The sequence below is a fragment of the Loxodonta africana genome, chromosome 21 (genome assembly GCF_030014295.1).
Source record: "Loxodonta africana isolate mLoxAfr1 chromosome 21, mLoxAfr1.hap2, whole genome shotgun sequence".
Lineage (NCBI taxonomy): Eukaryota > Metazoa > Chordata > Mammalia > Proboscidea > Elephantidae > Loxodonta > Loxodonta africana.
The window spans coordinates 77,412,472-77,436,473 of record NC_087362.1 but is presented as its reverse complement, the minus strand read 5'-3'; the positions used below and the strand labels follow the sequence as shown (position 1 = coordinate 77,436,473).

Genomic DNA, 24,002 nt, shown 5'->3' with positions numbered 1-24,002 from the left:
TGGAGCGGCCAGTGGGTTGGAACTGAGGCCTTTTCGGTTAGCAGCGAAGTGCTTAACCACTGAGCCACCAGGGCTCCTTATCAGCAGTTAAATAACTTTTCCTGGTAGAATGGAGACTTGACCCTAGACCCTAAGCCTGTCAATCACTGGGCCCTCTATCATCTGGGCTAAGTTACAGGGCCGACTCAGCCCATAGGGATCAATCCTATAATGCCAGGCAGGGCAACGTTATGAAAGCAGAGAGTTCCATGCCACTAATATCAAGCCACGCCCTTGGAAGCCTGAAGGAGGATTGTTCAAGACAAAGAGAAGGAACTCCTGCCTGACTTCATGGAAAATAATGTTATCCTAAAATACAGTGGTTTGAGCTGAAAGCTTGAAATGGTTTGGGATTAAACATCAGGCATTGTGTCCACCTGGTACCCTGGTAAGGAAAGACATGGTTAGGCATGGTTAGGGCTGTGTGGCATCCCAAGAAGAGCACTGAAGTAGGATTCCAACTTCAGCTCCCAGTTCTGGCTCTTGGAAACCTTCCATTGTCCTGGCCACAGTGATTGGTTTGGAGAGGGCCTTGTCATCCAAGACACACCAAGACACACCAAGACAGCCAGTCAGAGGAATTCAGTCTCCTTCCTGCTGGGCTTGAAGCCAAGAGGGGGTAAATTTGGAGTGGCCAGAGCCACCTTGCATTTTGAGGGAAGAACCCATCAAAGAACAAGGCCCACAAAGGAAGGAGAGCTAAGCAGTGGGGAGAGGTCAACTGGGTCCTGATGACACCAGAAAGCTCCTGGATCAAGCTGTATCTGAAGCCAGACCTGCCATGGACTTGTCAGTTAATAAAGCCATGGACTTGTCAGTTAATAAGAGCTAACATATTCCCCTTTTCTTAAGCCACTTTGGGCTGTGGCTTTTGTCACTTGCAACTAAAGGAGTCCTAACTACCGCAGTGTATCAACCCCTTGGGAGTTTGAAAACCCATTTGTAGGGGTCATGGGGAGCCACTGCAAGTTTTTTTTTTTTTTTTTTTGCTTTTATTTATCTATTTTTTTTCTTTTTTTTTAAATAATTTTTATTGAGCTTTAAGTGAACGTTTACAAATCAAGTCAGTCTGTCACATATAAGCTTATATACACCTCACTCCATACTCCCACTTACTCTCCCCCTAATGAGTCAGCCCTTCCAGTCTCTCCTTTCGTGACAATTTTGCCAGTTTCTAACCCTCTCTACCCTCCTATCTCCCCTCCAGACAGGAGATGCCAACACAGTTTCAAGTGTCCGCCTGATACAAGTAGCTCGCTCTTCATCAGCTTCTCTCTCCAACCCATTGTCCAGTCCCTTCCATGTCTGATGAGTTGTCTTTGGGAATGGTTCCTGTCCTGGGCCAACAGAAGGTTTGGGGACCATGACCACCGGGATTCCTCTAGTCTCAGTCAGACCATTAAGTCTGGTCTTTTTATGAGAATTTGGGGTCTGCATCCCACTGATCTCCTGCTCCCTCAGGGGTTCTCTGTTGTGCTCCCTATCAGGGCAGTCATCGGTTGTGGCCGGGCACCGTCTAGTTCTTCTGGTTCATGTGGCCCTTTCTGTCTCTTGGGCTCATAGTTATCGTGTGACCTTGGTGTTCTTCATTCTCCTTTGATCCAGGTGGGTTGAGACCAATTGATGCATCTTAGATGGCCGCCTGTTAGCATTTAAGACCCCAGACGCCACATTTCAAAGTGGGATGCATTGCAAGCTTTTGAGCTGAGGAGTAGCAAGCTCTGAGCCACACTCCAGAAAATCTCTAGAGGTGCTTCAGGTTTGACTTCTAGAAAGTTCTGGATTTGATGCCTGCTTCTTAGAAGATGAGAGGACAAGCTGACCCGCACTCACCGGGGCCTGGCTCTGCCACCTGGCTGCCTCCACCTAGCTTGGGGCTAACGCTCTGGCATCTGCCGGCCCTGGGCTGGCTATGTTCACAAGCATCTCCCTGAGAGAAACAACGTCACATCCAAGTGGTATGGTGGCTTTCCTTAAACAAAACAGCCCTTCTTCTTCCAGCTACCTTGCAAGAGTGAGAAACCTTGTTTAAACACCTGCAAGCTTCCTTTCATTGTCCCATGTCATTACAGGACTGCTGTGATGGGGGGCCAGGCAGGGAGGAGTGGGGGGATGCACTCCACCATTACAATCAGCTTGTTAGAGATAAGGATGCCCAGCGAGGTCCCTGCTTGCCTGGGGTGTGGAGTGGGGATGGCTAAGGCCGGGGTCCACGGTGGGGGAGCCAGGCCTGCGGCTTCTCGGGAGAGACATCTGAATGGGGCTTAGCTCCTCATTGGCCCTGGCAGTTCCAAACACCTTTTGTTCCCTTTATGGTGCTAAGAGCTCGGCTTTTGGCATCAGACAGCTTTGTTGCTATGTGACCACTGTCACCTTATGTCATTTGTTGGAGCCACTTTCCTTACCATAAAAGGGGGCAGGTGAGGACTAGGTGAGAAAAGTAGCCGGAGTGCTTCCTGGAGGAGAGGATGGCCAGACCTCGTCTCTTGTACTTTGGACATGTTATCAGGAGGGACCAGTGCCTGGAGACTGACATCAAGCTTGGTAAAGTAGAGGGTCAGTGAGAAAGAGGAAGACCCTTTAGGAGATGGATTGACACAATAGGCTCAAGCATAGCAACAATTGTGAGGATGGTGCTCGACAGGGTAGTGTTTTGTTCTGTTGTGCATAGAGTGGCTATGAGTCAGAACCGACCTGACGGCACCTAATAACAACAAGTGAGACTGCCTACAGATGGGCAGCAGTGCATCTGGCCTCTCTGTGGTAGCCTCTATTGTCCCTATAAATGAGGAGCCCAGAAGAACAATGAGGCAATTATTGTCACTGCAGTGGTCATGGTCCTGGGGAAAAATGCCTAGCCAGGTGGGAGGACCCTGGGGGTGTAGGTCAAGAGGTGGGCTCCTTCTCTTGGACGGCTGTCCCTACTTTACGGAGGGGGACAGTGAGATGGCTGTCCCAGGCCCCATCCCTGCCTCAGATCCTTTGAACCATGGATTCATGGACTCAGTGGCATCCTGGGATTTCAGTGCTGAGAGGGACCTGGGGCCATCAAGGCTCCCAAGCCACCCTCAATCAATGCTGATTTCTGGGGTCACTCCTGAAAGTGGGGGGCAGGGTAGGGGTTGTTGAGGAGCCCTGGTGGCACAACAGTTAAGTGCTCATTTGCTAATCCTAAGGTTGGCAGCTCAAACATACCCTGTGGCTTCAAGGGAGAAAGACCTGTCAATCTGCTCCTGGAAGGATTACAGCATAGGAAACCCTATCAAGCAATTCTTCTCTGTCACAGGGATTCGCTATGAGTCAGAACCGACTCCATGGCACCCAACAAGAACAACAGGGACTGTGATCGTCTGGTCACCCAGGGAAACCTCTCCAGGGCTCTCCCTCCTCAATCTTCATGTTTATTCCTGCAGGTACCTGAGGGTAGAGAGGCCCTGCAGGTTCTGTGTGCTGTCCTTCTGTCTTCTGACATTCTTTCCCTGGCAGGCAAGCTTTGGCCCTGTGGGAGAGCTCCCTCGGGCAGGCCCTTGGAAGGGAGGAAGGGGCAGGGAAGGCTCTGGGTGTTCTGGTGTCTCTGCCTTAATAGAACCGAACAGTTCCTGCCACACACTCGTCCCCTCTCCCTCTGCCACCACCCTCTCCACTCCTGTGAGAACTCATCTGGTCTCCCTGCTCCTGATCATGTTTCGCTCCACATGGTAGGTAGCCCTGGTGAAATTTAAAAAGTGCCAAATTGATCTTGTCATTCCTCCGTCTAAGACCACTTAATGTCTTCTTGTTTTTGTTGTTGTTAGTGGCTGCTGAGTTGCCCCTGACTCATGGTGTTACAGAGGAGAACTGCCCTATAGGGTTTTCTTGGCTGCAATCTTTATGAAAGCAGTTTTCCAGTCCTTTCTCCTGCAGAGCTGCTAGGTACGTTTGAACTGCCAACCTTTGGGTTAGCATTCGGTTGCAAATCCCTTGTGCCACCTGGGTTCCTTACTTAACGGCTATATTTCAAAATTACTGCCACTGTCTCCAAGGCCCCGTGTATGTGGGTCCTGCCTGGGTCTCCCCTCCTGTCTTGTGTTGTAGCTCCTGTAAGCCCATTTTTCCAGTTCCTCCCTAGGGCCTTTGCACACACTGTTCCTACTGCCTGAGCAGTCTTCACCACGCTCCGCCTCCTCCAGAAGTCTCAGTCTAGGTTGCCTGTCTAAATCAGGGGTCTCTGTTACACGCCCTCCACACTCCGGCCCCAGCCAGCCTAAGGTGTCTCTTCTCCAGCAGGGCAGGCTCTTGTTTCATGTGTGACTGCTTCTCTCCAGAATCCCTCTTGCTCGTTCAGTACTACACCCACCCAGGGCAGGGGCAAGTCCATTTTGCTCCCTCTTGTACCCCTGGCTTCTAGGCTAGCACCTAGTCTGGTGAGCCCTTGCCCAGCCTCAGGCCTGTTCTACCAGGTAACCCAGGGAAATCCCCGGGGGAAGGCTGGTAGTGGGTGAACCTTCCAGGCTCCGCTGCTGCCACACAATGGGAACCAAATAATTAGCTCTCCAATCAGACCTATAATAGAGGCTTAATCTGGGCTCATTGGTAATCAGGCTGCTCACAGAGGCCTTTCATCCCGGGCCCCAGAACACACCGCTCAGAGTGGAGAGCCTTGGCTGTGAGTCAGAGCTCACCCTCCTGTTCACTGGGGCCTCGGCCCACTGCCCCAGCCTGGCCTTGGCCCGCCTTCTGGCCTTCGTGTGTTTGGGCTGTGTCTGCGGTCCCAGGAAGCCCTGGGAGAAGACCGCTCCCCTCCGGCCTCCCTGCCCAGTGCAGGCCACCTGGCCACGAGGGCAGAGCCCAGGTAGCCGATGCCTCTCTGAGAGTCCAGGATAGGCCTGGGAAGCCACTGGGAAAATCAGCCTTGCTGAGCAGAAGGCCTCACTCATTATGGAGACACACCAATTGGCTCAGCCTATGAAAGCTTTCAGGTTCCTGCCTTAAGACTTAATTGCCTTCTGGACATTGGAAGAATGGAGGTGCTTCTCCAGGGAGTGGCTTCTCTCCTTGCTCTTTCTCTCCCCCCGGATAACGACAGGACTTGTGACTGATTAAAAGGGGAGGACAAACACCCTTTTTGGGGGCAAATGACAGGTTCCACCTACATTTAAAGCATGGTCCCATCCCCATTCCTCTCCTCTTCCCACTGACTTTTCAGAGGTGATTTTTAATTGCGTTTTCCCAGGAGGGGAGTGAGTTGAGAGCGGGGGGGGGGGGGAGGGGGGGCGGGCACGCTGGGCCAGGGAACTTCTCTTTCGGTGGCCAGCCTCAGCCACTTCTCCCAGCATCCTCGTTCTTGATGGGCTCTTCCTCCTTGTTTGGCTGCTCAGTGGACGTGTGGATGAGGTGAGCAGGAGGAGCACTTGTTCACACAGAACTGTACTCTTCACCCTGGCCTCCTGGCCTCTGGGTCTGCCCCTGCCTCCCCTCTGGACTCACCTCCCTCCACTCACGCCAAGCTCACTCTGCTCCGGCCACGCTGCCTTCCCACTGTCTGCAGACTCCCCGAGCTCACTCTGCTCTGGACACACTGTCTTCTCACTGTTCTACAGACTTGTCAAACTCTGGCTCAAGTCAGGGCCTGTGCCCTCAGCCGTTCCTCCCCCCAGAAAACTCAAATCCTAGATCTTTGCTCCTTCTTGTCATATGGGAGTCACTTCAAATGACCCTGACTACTGTACAGAATATAAAGTCCCTGGGTTGCCCTTGACTGCCAAACTGCAGAAGAAAAGGCCTGGCGATCTACTTCTGTAAAGATTACAGCCAAGAAAACCCTATGGAGCAGTTCTACTCTGTAACAGATGGGGTCACCACAAGTTGCAATTGACTCAAAGGCAACTAACAACAACAATAAACCCTATAGAATGTCAAGCACACCCATCATTTCACCCTCAGGCTCTCAAAATATTTGTCTGCACATCTATCAACTGTCATCTCCCCTCACTGAAACGCGAGCTCCATGAGAGCAGTGGGGTCTGGCCATGATGGTTCCCCTTACCTAGGGCAGGGCCTGGAGTACGAACCTTTGTGGGGAAAGAGAACGGAACATCCCTTTAGTGACCCACAAATGCTGTTTGGCCCCATGGGTCTGGCAGAAAGCCTCTCCTTTCCTGGAACGGGCCTCTCCTAGGACTTTGTCGTTGATAATGGAGCCTTCTTGAAGTCACCTCCATTCCCAAGCCGGCCCAGTGGGGCCAGGATAACGAAGCTGCTTTAACATAAATAATTTGCTTCCGAGGTGTAAGAAATGGGGAATATTTTTAGAAGGCCTGCCCTCCTAGGGGACGTAAATGACTTACGAAAACGGGATTTTTCAAAGTGGCCTTCAAGAGAAAAGGGAGCTGTGTGTGATGGCCAAGACAGAATTCTGTGAATTCGTGTGACTCATTATTCTGGCCGTCTGCACACAGACACACAGACACAGATGCACACGCTCCCTGGCATCCTCACCCGTCTTCCTGCCTTCCATTTCATGGTCTTAGCTGGAATCTGAAATAAAACCACCACAGCCCTCCTCCCCTGGCCCTCAGCGGCGGCCTGTCTGATTGGATGCCTCCCACGGCCCTGAAGACCAGAGCTTCAAGGAGGAAGCAGCCGGGGACACGCTGAGTCCTCGCTTCTTAAAGGGCGCGCCGCAAGTTACCTTGAAATGTTATTTAAAAAAAAAAAAAAGTATTTTAGGTTCAACAGACACTTGGGTTCCTGTTAACAAGTCATTTAAGGAGAAAGTGGGGGGAAGCCATTCAGATCAAGGCTTCTTTGACCACATGAACCTCCTTACTTTGAATCCTTACAATGTCGACGGGATGAAAGATTTCGTAGATACGCAGATGGGTAAATTCGCAGGTGGGAAAGGACAGATGTGAGCTACAACGGAGACCCAGGGACCTTGGGATGAGCTTTGTCTGGCCGATAAAGGAGAATAGATAAGGAGCGGGGGGAGTGGGAGACCCAGAAAACCAAGCACAAAAACCACCATAGTCCCATTGTGTTTCCACCGGAACCTTGATCTAGAGAAGGCGTGCTGTTTGGAGAGATAATAAGGTGACCAGCTCCTTCGATGAGGCACATTCTGAAAACTAGGGTCTACAGGTGTCATATCTTGCTGTCTCCCTGGGAACTTTCTCCCCTTGTCTACACAATCTGACCTTCCAGCAGGCATGGAAGCCCCAGAAAACCAGTTCAGAGCTCCTTGTCTTGAAGGCTCATGGTGGCTTTCCATTGCCCACAGGCTCAACTTCAAACTCCCAGTCTAGCACCCAAGGCCCACCATGAGTTGGCTCCAGTTTTGCTTTTTTCCCACAGCCCCCATGCCTATCCAAGACCTCTACTCCCACCAGACTGATCTCCTCCCTTACCCCTCTTTAGTCTTCCCTCCTCCATGGAGGTTCTACTTGCCAGAATGTTCTGTTCTCCACCTGTCCAAGGTCTACTCATCCTGGCAGAGTGGGCTCCAGCCCAACCTTCCCCAGGAGCCTTCTGAGGCAAGCCCATTCTAAGTGAGTTCCCACATATGATTCTATGTGTTTTGGATCCATCTATTCTCCCTAGGAAGGAGCCTGCCTTGTAGGTATTAGTACCTGGCAGGGGACAAGAGAGTGGGCACAATAAGAAACAGTGTCCTCCTCTACACAGTGGGAAGGGGTCAGCTGTGGGCTGTAGAGTGCAGAGCATAGGGACTGCTACCATCTCCTGGGATTTTCTGTTCCTGACGCTGGGAGCAGGAGTTAAGGGTAACTTCCACCACATTGCTGCCACCCTCTGCCAACTGCTCTAAAGCCTGGAGGGCCCTTGGTTCCTGGAGCAAGTCTAAAACCCCCAGCCTCTCAACATCACCCTAACTCTTGCTTTCCTATAATAATTCATTCATTCAATAAACAATTGTCGAGTGACCCAGTATGTGCCAGACACTGGGGATTTGGTGGTAAATAAGCCAGACACAGTCCCCATCCTCTTGGACTTACAAACAATGAATCAAAAGCTCCCAAGTCCCCTGTCAAGGACCCTTCAAGGCCTTGCTAACATCACCCTAGTAGGAGCCAATTACTCCTTCTCTGGTTCAATTTTACTGTCTTGGTTTTTCATCTAAAGACTCTAGTGAACTGCCCTGTATCATGGCTTCTTCTGCAAGTGTTCATCCACTCTACCTCACGGTGAATTCCTGGAGAGTTAGAATTATGTCCAGTTCTTCTTTGGGTGGCAAGCATCCTAGATGAGGGCATAAGCCAGGTAAAACAAGTATCTGGCACACATACCACTACTTCCTCTCCTTGTAGCCATGGCAGGTTTCATTAATGGATCCCAGCACTCATTGCTGCCGCGTCTGGACATAGTTTCAAGGTACCTCCTCAGAAAGGTCTGTCCAGGTTATATCTGAAGTGGACCTCCTCTCCCCCAGCTGTTTTCAATAACTAAACCCATCCTTTCACGCACTGTGCTCTTTACATTGTGTAATGTTGTGTTTTAAAAACTTGTTTAAGACATGTTTCCTTTGGACTGGTGTGATTTATAAGGTTTTCATCGGCTGATTTTTTGAAGTAGATGACCAGGCCTTTCCTCCTAATCCATCTTAGTCTGGAAGCTCCGCTGAAACCCATTCAACATCATAGCAACACTCAAGCCTCCACTGATTGGTGGATGGTGGCTGCACGTGAGGTGTTTCCCTGGGAGCTGAGCCCAGGTCTCCCTCACGGAAGATGAGACTCCTACCATTGAACCAGCACTGCCCTCAGCTATGGAGCTAGAGGGCTGGCATTCATTGTGGGGCAGAAGACTCGTGCCCCAGTGGGCTGAGTTGCAGGTCCTCTGCTCCTGTCCGTGTCCAGCGTGGCAGGGCCTGCCACTCACAGGACCTGTGCGGGGGAGACTCCTCGGTGCCCAGTTAGTGGGCTCTGCTGGTGGGAGGAGGGAAGGATGTGACTCTGGCCTTTCATTAAAGGATACAGTGAGTGGCTCCACTGCCCGCATCTTAATTTCCTCCCTGTCCTCCTGCTCCTCTTCTTCCTTTCCACCCAGGGGAGCTGGGAGAAGGGCACTGTGTGGGCCCCTTTGTTGTTTCTACAGCTGGGGCGGACAGCCTCTTCCCCCCGGGGACTTCAGGGCCCCCAGAGCCTGTTTCTCCACAGGCCCGCCTGCTCTGACCAGTGAAGCCTGTCTAATGTGCCCTGGGGGAGGCCGGTGCCTTCGGCAAAGCAGCTTGCACTGGCCCTGCAGCAGCAGATGTGCCAGCCTGCCTGGAATGGGTGGGAGTGTGTGTGTGAGGGGTGGGGGTTGGCTTAGTGACGGCCATGTGGGATGGTAGGGCCTGACCGGCTGTCACCAATCCCAGGAAGGGGATATGGGACAGTGGGTCTGGCCAGGCCCAGTGGCTCTGGGTAGCCATAGAGACACTCGCTTGGCACTCAGCTAGGGCAGAGAACAGGGTCCACCGGGGTTCGGGCCTTTCTCCAGAAAGGGCGGGGTCCATGGCTGGTCCTCCTAGGGGACCAGTTGGCTGGAGGAAGTGGGTCCTTCCAGCAGAGAAACTGTGCCATTTCCCTGTGGCAGTCAGGGACCTTGAGTCCTGGGGCCATGGTGTAAAGGAGGGACTTGGGGGCCAGTCTCCCACAGGCAGGCAAGTGTTGGAGCACTTTGAGGGCTTTCTCGGCCCCATAGTCTTCTTTTCTAGTCCCATCAAGGTACTAAGCAGAACCAGGACTCCACCTACTCCCTCCTCCTGCCTTTGCCTGGAAAGTCCCTTCCTCCCATCTCTTCCAGGTGAACTTCTATTTACCCTCCATATCCAACTCGAGTGACACCTCCCGTGAGTCCCATAGGCAAGGCCAGTTGCTGCCTCTTCTGGGCTCCTACCCACTTTGTTCCTTTCTCTGTTACTGTATGCACCCTCTGTGAGTCATTGCTGAGTAACTGTGAAGTTCTTGTTTTCTGTCTTCTGGACTGTGTGCTCCAAGGCCATCACCATTGCTTTGGACATCTGCTACTTCCCTTTTCCCTTCTTCCTGTAATGGCACCTGTGGTAGCAGCCTCCAAGATGATTCCCAGAGGTCTTCACCTCCTGGTATTCACGCCCTGCATTCTTACTCCCCACACTGAATAAGGTCAACTTCTGTGACTGATAAGACACTGCAGACGTGACGGTGCGTGACTTCCAAAGTGAGAACATGAAGGACCCTGAAGCTCTCCCTTGTTCCTTTCTGGATTGCTCGCTCTGAGGAAGTCAGCTGCCATGTCATGAAGATACTCAAGTAGCCCTGTGGTGAGCAACTGAGGCCTCCAGCCAACGGCCAGCGCCAACCTTCCAGCTGTGTGAGTGAGCCTCCTTGGCAGTGGGTTCTCCAGTTCCAGCTGAGCCTTCAGAGAACTGCACCCTTCCCTGGCTGACATCTCAACTGCGATCTAATGAGAAACCCCAAACCAGAACCACGGAGGGACAAGCTACTTCAGATTCCTGACCTACAGAAAGTGGGTGAGATAATAAATATTTGTTGTTGTTTGGAGTAATTTGCTACCCAGAGTCTTAGTTTCTTGGTGATTCTGTAACAGAAATACCACAAGTGGGTGGCCTGAATGAACCAAATTTATTTTCCCACATTTTAGGAGGCTAGAAGTTTGAATTCAGGGCACTAGCTCAAGGGGAAAGCTTTCTCCCTTGGGGAAGGTCCTTGTCTTTTTTTCAGCTTTTGTCCCTCCTTTCCTTAGCGATATCCATGTGGCCTGTGTCTTCCCTGTTTGTCCTTTCTTTAGAGCCTAATCCTCTCTTTTTCTGTCTCGGCAATGATTGGCTTAACACACACCCTACACTGATGTGGCCTCATTAACATAGTAAAGAAAGCCCTATTCTCAAATGGGATTACATCCACAGGTATAGGAGTTAGGATTCACAATACATATTTTGGGGGACAAATTAATTCATGACACCCAGCAACAGATAACTAACAAGCCCCTTGGTTTCCTTGTAGGAAACTACCATTTTACCACCATATGTGACCATATGTCACTCAAGGTGCCCTGTCCTCCCTTTGCCCAGGGGCTGGAGTCCTGACCCAGGAGAGGACAATCAGAGCCTCTCTCTGGAATTTGTATCTCCGGCAAGGCATGGAATTGGTTGGGCTGATTCTGGAAGTTACTTGACTATACACGCACACACACAGTTCAGTTTTACCCAAGCCGGCCAGAGTTGGTTATTGCTGGCAACCAAACAACCTCACCTGATATGGGCATTGCTATCGCCACCTTCAGGATGCCGTCAACAACCACACTACTCACTGTGGGCCACTGAGCGCCTCCACCAGTGCAGCATTCAGTAGGTGCTCCATCATCATGTGCTGATAAATAAAAATCTAGAAATATGATGCTGTCAGGGCTAGTTACTAGGGTCCTCGTTTGTGTTCTGCTTGCACTCTTGGAGAATTTAAAGCCTGAGAATTCACGGTACTGGGTTCTGTGAGTTTCTCTCTCCCTCAACTCCCTCCTGGAGGAAAGCGGCTTTATGCTCACCTACCACAGGCTGGAGCAGAGCTGACCCATAGTCAGCCTGCCTACCAGAAGCCTGGGCTCTTGGAGGGAACACTAGAGTGAGAGGAGCATAAGAGCCACAGGAGAAAGGGGCGCCAGCAGGGCTGGGTGACAATGGAGCCTTTGTTGTTGGCAGGTGGCAGTGATGGGCCACCCCCTGGCAGTGCCCTAGAGGTGACGGGCCCTTCCCTGAGAGCCAGGGCTGTGTGTCCATCTCAGAAGGCACAATTATAGCCTTGGGGACTCCCAGGAGAAAGCCTGGAGCCAGCTGGGTGCAGACCCAGCAAAGCCTCCATCTTTCAGGGAGTTCTTGGGCTTTTGAGGGCTGTGATCACCAGCATCTCAGCAGCGACCAGCGCAGACCAACGCTGGGGCTCCACACACCCCAGTGTGCTGCTCTTGGAATGTTAGAACCTTGGGGTATGAGAGATTAAGCCTCATTAATGGCTGAAATAGGATTTCTCACCAGTCCAGGACACGGGGCCACTACAATGCTCTACAGTGATTTGGTTGAAAAAAAAAGGTGACATTTCTTTTACTAGGAATAAGGTCCAAAGCTTACGTGAGCTCCGTGGTGACAGGAGTTATTCTTTCTGGTCTGTTTTGTTCATTATTGTATTTAGGGCCTAGTATAGTTTTATATAGTACCTAACACATAGTAAAAACTCATTGTCCTCCAGTCGACTCCAACTCATAGCAACCCCATAGGACAGAGTAGAACTGTCCCCACAGAGTTTCCAAGGAGCGCCTGGTAGATTGGAACTGCCGACTTTTGGGTTAGCAGCCATAGCACTTAACCACTATGCCACCGGGGTTTCCTGACACATAGTAGGCACCCAATAAATATTCATTAACAAAGGCATGGAGTCCCTGGGTGGTGCAAACTGTTTACACGCTTGGCTGCTAGCCACAGGTGCCTCAGAAGAAAGGCCTGGCAATCTACTTTAGGAAAATCAGTCATTGAAAACCCTATGGAGCGTAGTTCTACTCTGAAGCACATGGGGTCGCCATGAGCCAGAATCACCTTGACAGGAACTGGTTACTAAAGGCACGAGTGTGAAGTAGCTTACTGAGTGCCTAACGAGTGCTAGAGACTCTGGAAACTTAGGTTTTTTCATAACACCACCGGGAACTTGGTATTCTCTCTCACCCACATCTTCTATCTCCTCCTCCCCTCCTCTCTGTCCCTTCCTCCCCACTCCTATTCCTGTTCCGATGTGTTTATGCACGTCCTTGTAAGTGGTGGTTGTCAGCGTGTGGGTGTTTTCACTTTGTATCAAGGCTAGCATGTTGCATCTTCTGTTTCCCGTCTTTTTTACCCTCCACACTTGCTATCTGCCATCCCAGGCATGGGCGGCCCCCAGCATCCAGCCACCCCTGTGGACACTGGGGCGAACATTCCCAGATACGGCTCCTGCGACAGAACACCTTCGGAATATACACCCCGGAAAGGAATTGCTAGCCACTGCGATGTCTGTGCCTCACTAACCAAGAAGGGCCCAAGAGTCCACACCCCCAGCAAGGCGCGAAGCTTCCCTCGCTTCTGTGTCTGCGCCAACGCCGGCATTTCCCAGCTTTCTCCTGTTCTCCAGTCTCAGAGGTATAACCCAAACCCACTGCCGTCGAGGAATTCCGACTCATAGCCACCCTATAGGAAGGACAGAGTAGAACTGCCCCACAGAATCCCCAAGGAGCGCCTAGTGGATCTGAACTGCGGACCTTCTGGTTGGAGCTGTAGCACCTAACCACTAAGCCAACAGGGTTTCCAAAAGCTGTATGTGTGGACGGAGGTATAAAGTGGTACCTAATTGTTGTAAACTGCACTTCCTGCCCCCATTATTTTGGAAGAGTCGGAGCCTCCGAGAAGCGACGCGCCCGGGACCCTCGGCTGGCGCCCGCCCACCGTCTCTGGGTCGGGCTGGAGACGGCTGCCCGCGACGGGCTGAGGCTCGGCCCGTAGCCGGGTCAGGCCGCGCCGGCCGCAGGTGAAGGATCTTCCGCTGTGATGCAGCCCCACCTGGTGGTGCGCTGGCGGAACTAACCCGAAGGAAGGAAGGGATACCAAGGGGTCAGGACTGACGTCCAGCTCGGGCGCAGGCGGGAGTCCCCGGGGCGCACCGGGGCACGAGGCTAGACCCCACGGAGGCACACGGACCTTGACACATTCGGCCCCACCTCAAGGGACTTAGGTTTAGTCACTGCCTCGCGGGGGTGGAGGGAACACGAATGATCGTTTTACTTTTGAAGCTCCCATGGTTTTTCTTTTTTTTTTAAAACAAATGAAACCAAAACTGTTATAAAACTTTGACATATTCTTTGTAAACATACTTTAAAGTAGGATATAACTACAGAAAAGGTCCTATATCTTAAGTGAACCTTCACAGAGTAAACGGCCTGTGCCAGCGGCCTCGAGGCACCCCCCCCCGCCCCTTCCGTCACCACGCCTCCCTCCAGGGTCACCACCATCCTGACTTCTAACACCGCAGAACTGCGCCGATATTCTTTTTATCTTGCTACGTTTGCACAGCATGGTGTGATTTATGCATATTGTTTGTTCACACTATGCTGCTAACTGCAAGGTTGGCAGTTCGAGTCCACCCAGAGGTGCTTCGGAAGAAAGGCCCGGCTATCCATTGCCCCCCAAATCAGCCATTGCAAACCCTGTGGAGCATAGTTCTACTCTTACGCACATGGGGTCACTGTGAGTTAGGGGTCACAAAAACAAAAAAATTTTTTTTTTTATGAGTCAGGGGTCAACTCAGAGGCATTTAGGTACAACTGTTGATGGATGTTTGGGCTGATTCCAGTTTGGGGCAATATTGATAAAGTGCTATGAACATTCTGGCGCATGTCTTTGGTGCACATATGCACACATTTCTAGGAATGGAGACACAGGATCGTAGGGTAGGCGTATATCCAGGTTTGTGAGATACCGCCAGTTTTCCACAGCAGTGGATGAGAGCTGTGTCTGCTCCATTCTAATCAGCAGTTGGCACTCTCACTTTTTAGTCACTCTGGTGGGTGTGTGGTGGTACCCTGTTGTGGCCTCAGTTTACATTTCTTGGTTACTACAGACATTTCTTATATTTGGTTAATCTCTTTTGTGAAGTGCCTATATAAGACTTAATCCATTGTTCTTCTGTTGAGTTATCTGCATTTTTCTTATTGATTTATAGAAGTTAAAAAGTACGTTCTGGATCTGAGTCCTTGTCAAGATATACTGCAAATATCTTCCCCGACTTGGATCACTTCCCTTTTCGATTCCTGATGACTTTCGATGAAGAGAAACCCTTAATTTTAATGTAATACAATTTGTTCGTCTTTTTTGTTAAGGATTCAGGCTTTTTTGTGTTCTGTTTAAGACATTATTGCCTCCCCCAAGGTCATGGTGATGGTCTTCTCCTTTTCTTCTAAAAGCTTTCACAGTCTGCATCCATCTGGAATTGATTTTTACATATGGCAGGAAACAGAGGGTCAGTATTTTTTCCATATGGATATTTAATTGGCCAGCCTGATTTATTGAAAAGACCCACTTTTCTCCACTGCGCTGCGGGTCAACTTTGTCATGAACCAGGGCTATACATCTGTGAATCTGCTTCCAGTGCATGTAAGTCCATTTCTGTGTCTGGTGCTAACTCTTTAAAAAATTCCAGTATAGTTGTACTGTTCACGAGGTGATTTCAGAGTTTATAAAATAGAGGTTTATAGTGCACCGCAGGTGGTGCTGTGTGGCAGTGGCCTCTGACTGGAGGTTGGCTGGGCAACATTCCTTCTCGATGCTGTCTGTGAGTCTTTGGGTTCTCTATGGGCTTAAGGATAAAGTCAGAATGTAAGGAAGCTGAACCTGAGGCCCCTTGACTGCATAGGAAAGCCCTCAGAATGCCCCGTGAGCATGCCTGTGTAGCCCTAGTAGCTGGGACCGGCCCCCTGACTCTTCCTTCATTTATTTCCCCTTTTCCAGTCTATGCTCAGTTCTAGGGGAGGTGCGACAAGTTCCATCCCTGAGGGTCTGGGACACCAAGCTTCTGTTCTTTGAAGATGTGACATTCAGCTCAGCAGGAGCTGGAGCTGGGCCTCTTGCTAAAATGTCTGTACTTTGTGAAAAGGGGTTGCATGTTGATGAGAAAGTTGAGGAACTGGGGCCTCTGGAGCACAGGGGAGAATCTTCCAGAGGCCCTAGCCCTCTGAATCTACCAGCCTGGGGCACTTTCAGGGAACTGTCTCCTTGGGCCGTCGGCCTGGGCCCGAGCTCTGGCACTTTCCCTGGGCAGAGAAGTGGTCTGGGTAGCAGGATGTGGCCAGGTCAGGGAGGGTGTGGGTTCCAGTACCAACTCTCCATGAACTCAGTGTGACCTTGGGGAGTGCTCTGCTCCTCTCCGGGCCTCTGACTCCTCATCTGTGGTCTCCTTACCTCTGTACCTGCCCTTCAACTGCCCCTCACCATGTCACTTTTCTGCTTGAGACCTATCAGGGGCTCCTCACTGACCATGTGAACAGCAGCATAGACATTAATCACACCTCCATCCTAATCCACTTCAGACTGAATTCTTGGCTCCTGCCTTCTCTTCTTTTGCTTTTCCAACCTCATTTTATGGTACCCGAAGCACTAAGTGCGATGGTTAATTTTATGTGTCAACTTGGCTGGGCTATGGTGCCCAGTTATTTGGTAAAGCACTGGTCTAGTTGCTGTTATGAAGTAGTTTTGTGTATCAGATTGGTTGGCCTCAAATAAAGCAATCATCCTCCATAATGTGGGGTGGGCCTCATCCAATCATTGAAGGCCGTAAGACCGAAAAAGAAGTTCCCTTAGGGTGCGTTCTGCCTCCAGACTATAGACAGACATTTTGCTGGAACACTTTTAGCTTTCACTCTTCCCTCTTTCTGATTTATGAATTTTGGGATGCAAGCCTGCAGGAGTCTCCAGCCTGCTGTCTGACCTATGGATTTTGGACTTAACAGCCCCCACAATTACTTGAGATAATTCTCTCCCTCGTTGTCTCTGCGCATGTGCACATGCACACACACTCACATCAGTGATATATATATATATATATATCATCTCATTGGTTTGTTTCTCCAGAGAAGCCTCATTAAGATAGACACTCGGGCCCAAACCCAGGTGTTATCGTTGAGTCCTCTCTCTCATCCCACACCACATCCAATCCAATAACAAATTCTCTTGGCTTTCCTCCAAGAGTAACCCGCAAGATTTGCTTCCCTCAGCTTCACCCTATTTTAAGTCTCCAACTTCTCTTTCTTAAATAGGTTCTTGTGGAAGATTGACAGCAGAAATGGCCATAATTCTTCAATCCTCCCTGCATCCAGGCCTTTTGCAACGTGACTCTGAAGCTCCTTCCTCCGCCCTCGAACCTGAGCTGACTTTGGGACTTGCTTTGGTCACTGGAGGACAGAATGACATGTGAGTGGTAGTGTTGGTTCCGGGCCTCGACAGGGATTGCATGCTTCTTCTCTCTCTTGGAACTCTGTCCCACCATGAGCAGGAGCCCAGGCTAGCTGAGCAGAGACCAGCCAACCCAGTCAATGCCACCCTACACTAGCCAGCCCTCACAGACACGTGAGCCTAGCCTGGCTCAGGCGAACCTGGCTCAGTTCAGCTGAGCTGCTCCGCTGACACATGGACTCATGAGAAATAATGTTTTAAACTATGTTTTGATGTAATTTGTTATGCAAAAAAAAAAAAAAAAAAAACCCTAAACCAAACCCGTTGCCGCCGAGTTGATTCTGACTCATAGCCAGCCTATAGGACAGAGTAGAACTGCCCCACAGGGTTTACAAAGCTGTAGATCTTTACAGACTGCCACATCTTTCTCCCATGGAGTGGCTTGTGGGTTCAAACTGCCAACTTTTTGGTTAGCAGTAGAGTGCTTAACCACTGCACCACCAGGGCTCCTCCCTTCAAGCCTTAGCTCGAATATTTCCTGAGAGATCTTCCCTGACCACCCTACCGACCGGCATCCTCCCCCCACACTCTGCCCAGTCGTTTTACTTCCTTCTACCCTGTCCTTTGTTTTTTCCATTTTATTCATCCTTTACTGAAATTGTCTCCCTAACTAGAATGTAAGCTCCACGAAAACAAGAATAGAGTCTGTTTTTGTTCACCGCAATATTCCTAGTAGTTATAACTGTCCCTGGCACATAGTAGGTTCTCAGTAAGTATTTGCTGAATGACTAGCAACCCAAAAGAAAAAGCACCTTTGTGGCACAGCCCACAAACTCTCTGTGCCTATTATCTCTTGTCACTCCCCTCCCCTCTGACTACACTCCAGCCAGACTGAGCCGTTTCTCCAACAGGTCGCGCTGTCCCTGGCCTCTGAGCCTTTGTACACACTGTTCCTTCTGCCCGCCTTTCTCTCCCCCACAAAATTCCTGGTAACTCCAACTCATCCTTAAAAGTTTTATGCTAGAAGTCTCTTCCTCCAAGAATTCTCCCACCCCCAACCAGCCAAGGCAGCAGCATCCTCCCCCAGCATTTCCATGGCAACTGACTCTCCATCACAGCTGATCGCCTGACTCACAGCGCTGATTCTGATTAACCGGACACTTTGTCTTTGAGAATGTAAGCCACGTGCAAGCAAGACCAGGTCTTTTTCTCTACTGCGTCCCTGGCTTGATCACAGATCCTGGCACTTGGTTGACGCTCAGTCAATATGTGATGGGTGAGGGGATAGCTAAAAGGGTCAGAAGTCAGTGGGCTAGAAGATCTGAACATCTGATCTTCCTGACTCTCCATGGAGGTGTCTTAGTCATCTAGTGCTGCTGTAATAGAAATACCACAGGTGGATGGCTTTAACAAAGAGAAGTTTATTCTCTCAGAGTCCAGTAGGCTAGAAGTCCGAATTCAGGGCGCCAGCTCTAGGGGAAGGCTTTCTCTCTCTGTCAGCTCTGAAGGAAGGTCCTTGTCATCAGCCTTCCCTTGGTCTGGGAGCATCTCAGGGCAGGAACCTCAGGTCCAAAGGATGCACTCTGTTCCTGGTGCTTCTTCCCTCGTGGTGAGAGGCCCCCACTCTCTGCTTGCTTCCCTTTCCTTTTATCTCTTGAGAGATAAAAGGTGGTGCAGGCCACATCCCAGGGAAACCCCCTTTACATTGGATCAGGGATGCTACCTGGTAAAAGTGTTAGAATCCCACCCTAATCCTTTTTAACATAAAATTACTATTCCATCCTAATCCTAGCTTAAAATCACAATCACAAGATAGAGGGCGACCACACAATACGGGGAATCATGGCCCAGCCAGATTGATACATACATTTTTGGGGACATAATTCAGTCCATGACAGATGGAAACCCGTGAAAGTCCGGGGAGAATGTGGGCCACAGGAGGACTCGAAGGAGCCAGGGTGGGGTGCAGTGGGATCACAAACACCCTCCTGGTCCTGCTGCCCACCACCTTGCCCACTCTACCAGGTGAGGAGAGCTCCAGGTCAAAGATCGGGGCACTGCTAGCCCCTGACTCTTCTGTGGTATCACAAAGGCTGGGCCTCCCTCTTCTGGAACATCTAGAGGCCCCCAGAGTAACCGAGGAGGAGCTGATGTAGCACTCCAGACCTGCAGTAAAGGACCCACAGGTCTTGGTGGACCACAAGAGGAGTACTGCAAGTAGCAATATAGTACTAATTGCAGAGGGAAAGAGAGCGATTGAATGAACAGAATCTATATCTCACTGTGAAGTTAGTCCTAATTAACAGAAGGAATTCGTTTCTGGTCATTTGCCCCAGGCCTTATCAGAAAGCTGGGCTGGGTCCATTTTTGGTCATTGTGTTTTAAAGATGAATATGGTGAGGATATTGGGGTGAATAAAGTGAACTATATGACAAACTGTGAGGGGAAAGAAACTCAAGTCTAAAGATGAACAGGCTTATGGTCATTATCATATCACATTGCTATTGTTAATAATTTATCTGACATTTGATTTTTCAGGGCCGTTTTAACTGATCTAATTTGTTCCTCATCACTTGTCCTCCTTGAATCTGAATATTTACTAGAAAAAGAAGGCTAACTACTACTCCTGCTCCAGTGGCCTGAATGAAAGGAAACGGGCTCAAATTGCAGCAAGAGAGAGGCAGAGTAAGAGAGCAGAAGGACTTCCTGAAGGAAAGGACACCTAGGAATGCAGGACGGAGGTTCCAGGTAGTCTGGACTCAAGTGAGCGCCGTTCAAGATGACTTCAGTTTCGCTTGTTTTGATGACGAATGAGGTAATATTGATAAAGTGCCTAAACTTGGAGAAGTTCAGAAAATGTTTCCTTCTCATTTTTGAACTACTCTCCCAAAGGAGCAGGTGTTTGCTGGAGCAGAGGTTGTCTCTCAATCATTTGAAAAGGTCCTGGACTTGAGGATATGGAGGCACTTCCCAGCTCTGAAAGATTCAGCTCCCCTTAGGGCACTCTGTGGTTGTCAGCATCCAAAGGTCCCTCCATTTTGATATGTTGAGAGGTCCCCCCTCCCCCACACCCTGAGGTCACCTCCCCATGCCCTGAAGTGACCTCCCCATGCCCTGAAGTGACCTCCCCATGCCCTGAAGTCACCTTCCTATGCCCTGAGGTCACCTCCCCACACCCTAAGGTCACCTCCCCATGCCCTGAAGTAACCTCTCCATGCCCTGAAGTGACCTCCCCATGCCCTGAGGTCACCTCCCCACACCCTGAGGTCACCTCTCCACATCATAAGACCACCTCCCCACTTCCTGACATCACCTCCCCACGCCCTGAGACCACCTCCCCACACCCTGAGACCACCTCCCTATGCCCTGAGACCACCTGCCCATGCCCTGAGGTCACCTCCTCACGCCCTGACATCACCTCCCCACACCCTGATATCACCTCCCCACACCCTGAGACCACCTCCCCACGCCCTGAGACCACCTCTCCATGCCCTGAGGTCACCTCCCCATGCCCTGACATCACTTCCCCACACCCTGATATCACCTCCCCACACCCTGAGGTCACCTCCCTATGCCCTGACATCACCTCCCCACACCCCGACATCACCTCCCCACACCCTGACATCACCTCCCCATGCCCTGACATCACCTCCCTACACCCTGAGGTCACCTCCCTATGCCCTGACATCACCTCCCCACACCCTGAGGTCACCTCCCCACCCTGCCCACAAGATCCCGCTCCACGCAAGCAGAAGTATGCAAGGCTATGGTGTGACTGTCCTCTCCAGCCTCATACCCTTTGTCTTCCCTGAAGGACCACAGCGTCCTTTGTTCCCCTCTGGGGACTCTCAGCCTCCCCTTCTCGTTTCTCAGGCGTCCTTTCTAGGAAGTGCATCCACTAGCATCTTCTTTTGGCTTGGGCGAGGAGAAAAACAAGCTTCTCCTAAGTTGGTTCTGACCTGGGTGGCAACGGCAAACCAATGACCATCAGCACAATGATCCATGCAGTCTAGGCTTGTTTTCTGATTGCTACTGTCTTAAAAGGGACATACTAAGCCTGAAGGGCCAAGTGTAAGTGCCAAAGGGTGGCATGTGGTGGGCTGAGGGTCCAACAACAGATGGAGCCTGAAGGCAGCCGTGAAAAGGGGCTATTCAGAGGGCTGTGCTGGGGGTTTGGGCGAACACCATTTTTGAATTGATATCTCCCTCAATCATGTGGGGGTGGATGTCCACGTTCATTCCTGCGTCCTTGCACAGCTTGAGCAAGGTCTTGATGTTGTTCTTGGACAACCTCAGGTACCTGTGCAAGAGAAGGCCACAGAGGTTGGCTGAAGGGGATTTCAGATTTTAGCAACAGCAAATATAGGAACTTGAGAAGGCACTGGACCTCCAGACATTTCTGGAGCTGACAGAGACCCTATAAAACACCAGACACACCACAGAGTTGGTGGGAGTTTGCACTGGTATAACCATTTTGGAAGTCAGTTTGTTAACATACTGTATATGCCAAGTACCTCCTCCTTGCCCTCATCAAGCTCCCTCCCCTAAAAAAAAGGTTCGTTGTCTTTGACCCAGAAAATGTGCTCATGTTCTCAGCTTATCCCAAGGACAGAATTTAGTGGAAAGAAAAATCTGTATAGATGGAAGGTGTGCATTCTGGGGTTATCAACAAGAGGAAAATGGGGAAAATTCCATCAACAGATGAATGAGAAAGTAAATAATGGAATATCCCATTTCAAGGACTCCTCTGCTCTACTTAAAATAGCACTAGGAAGACGAAGGTGCAACATGGCTGTGACGTGATGGCAAGTGGGGAGAAAAAATAAGAATGTGAATTTCCACCTGTCTATTATCAGTAGCCTGTGTGAGCTTTGAATGATGCTAAAGGCTGGGGAATAAACAGGAAAGTGGAAACAATGGCTGGACAAAGTTGTAAGATTAGAGGTGAATATTTTCTTTTGATAATAAACAATCAGCCAACAATTAGGCCACTGATGAAAATATTAACTAAAGCCCCAGAATCCTGACTTCTACAGGGGACTGGATTGACCCCTTTTGTACTGCATGATGCAGACAGCATTCCTACCGCCATGTCCAGAGAGATCCTGTTCCACTGGCAGCCCTGGCCCTGGTCCCAGCTTTAGTATCAGGGGACAAACCCTCTACTCAAGCTGTCTCCTGGGTGGTTACTTTGCTACAGCTGTTGGGGGGCCATGTGTAGCAAAGACATGTTGATGTGACCCCTTGTTTCTACATATCAGGAACGGCCTCCCTTCCCTTCGAGATTTTCCCGGAGCTTATCTGTTCTCATGGGCAGCTCAGACCCCACTCGCCAATCCCTATACCCCAACCACCTCCCTTAACAGCTCCAGCCACAGTTCACCCCTTCTTTCCTGACCAGTGCAGCCTTGGATTACCTCACATATATGCACAGGTGAGCACTCACTAAGGTTCCATTCTGGACATGTGGGCACTCACTAAGATCCCATTCTGGACACATGAGAACTCACTTAGATCCTATTCTGGACACTTGCGCACTCACTAAGGTCCCATTCTCGACACATGAGAACTCACTAAGATCCCATTCTGGACACTTGGGCACTCACTAAGGTCCTATTCTGCACATGTGAGAACTCACTAACATCTCATTCTGCACAAGTGGGCACTCACTAAGATCCCATTCTGCACATGTGGGCACTCACTAAGATCCTATCCTGGACACGTGGGCACTCACTAAGATTCCATTCCAGACTCATGGACACTTACTAAGATCCCATTCAGGACACGTGAGCACTCACTAAGATCCCATCCTGGACGTGTGGGCACTTGCTAAGTAAGATCCCATTCTGCACATGTGGGCACTTGCTAAGATCCCATTCTGGACAATGTCATTTTTGTTTTGAATGATTTTCTAATGGCTTCATAGATGCTACTTTTACAAATACTCTGCCCGCCACCTCCCCCCATCCTCAGGTTAGGGGCTACCCCAGGTAGGCTGTCTCTGGCCTTGGGGCCTGGGTAGGATGTCAGACCTGTCCTGACAACCTGAAAGCCATAGTCAAAGTCGCCCAGCCAGGGAATCAGCCAGCAGGGTTAAGGAGCCACTTTGAGCTTGTGGAATCTGCCTGCCCATCTCTCAGCCAATCAGCAGTCATCCCACCCGTCATCCCTGACCCAGTCAGTCAGCAGTCATCTCACCCATCATCCCTGAGCCAGTCAGTCATCCCACCCATCCATCCCTCAGTCAGTCAACAACCATCCCACCCATTACCCCTCAGCCAGCCAACAATCATCCCACCCGTCATCCCTCAGTCAGTCAGCAGTCATCTCACTCATTCAACCCTTAGCAGGTCAGTGAGCAAGCCAGATCTGGTGATGAGGCTATTGGGATGCCATGCATTTGAGGTCATCTGAAACTCAAAAGTGAGCTTACTGCTGTCGATGCCACAAGGACAACTACATTTTTCTGTTGCCCAGTTTCCTCATCCATTCAAGCTTCTGAACTTCATCAGTTACATTTTTACAGTAAAGGGTAACACTGAGCTTGGGAGAGGGAAGGGGTTCCCGGGTGGTGCAAATGGTTAACCACTCAGCTCTTAACCCAAAGGTTGGAGGTTTGAGTTCACCAAAGGTGCCTTGGAAGAAAGGCCTGGTGATCTCATTTTGAAAAATCAGCCACTGAAAACCCTGTGGAGTGCAGTTCTGCTCTGACACATAGGAGGTCACCATAAGTCGAAGCTGACTTGACAGCAACTGGTTCTTTTTTAGGGAGAGGGAGGCTTGGATTTTTGGGGGGAGAAATCAGGCTGTTTAGTGTTACTGAAAATCAGTGGTTCTTGATAAATAAGACAGAGAGCAAGACAGAAGGAAGACCCTTTGGTAAGAGCCATAAAAACCAAATGGCTTCACACTTGGTTCATGGCTCCTTTGGGAGTGCAAAACTCCAAAATACAACTGGTAGCCACTGGCGATGGGAGCTACTATCACCAGCAATTCACCACCATAGTGAACACGCCCCTTA

General features: G+C 50.3%; 1 protein-coding gene across 1 annotated transcript in view; it reads right to left on the bottom strand.

Annotated features, from left to right (window-relative positions):
• Window positions 1-21,133: 21,133 nt before the first annotated feature.
• The window catches only part of C21H16orf78 (chromosome 21 C16orf78 homolog), a 30,379-nt gene continuing 27,510 nt past the window's right edge, over window positions 21,134-24,002 (bottom strand). Inside the window, exon 5 of the mRNA XM_064273520.1 lies at window positions 21,134-21,281. Within this exon, the coding sequence (XP_064129590.1) occupies window positions 21,134-21,281 (148 nt within the window). The remainder of the gene's footprint in view (window positions 21,282-24,002) is intronic.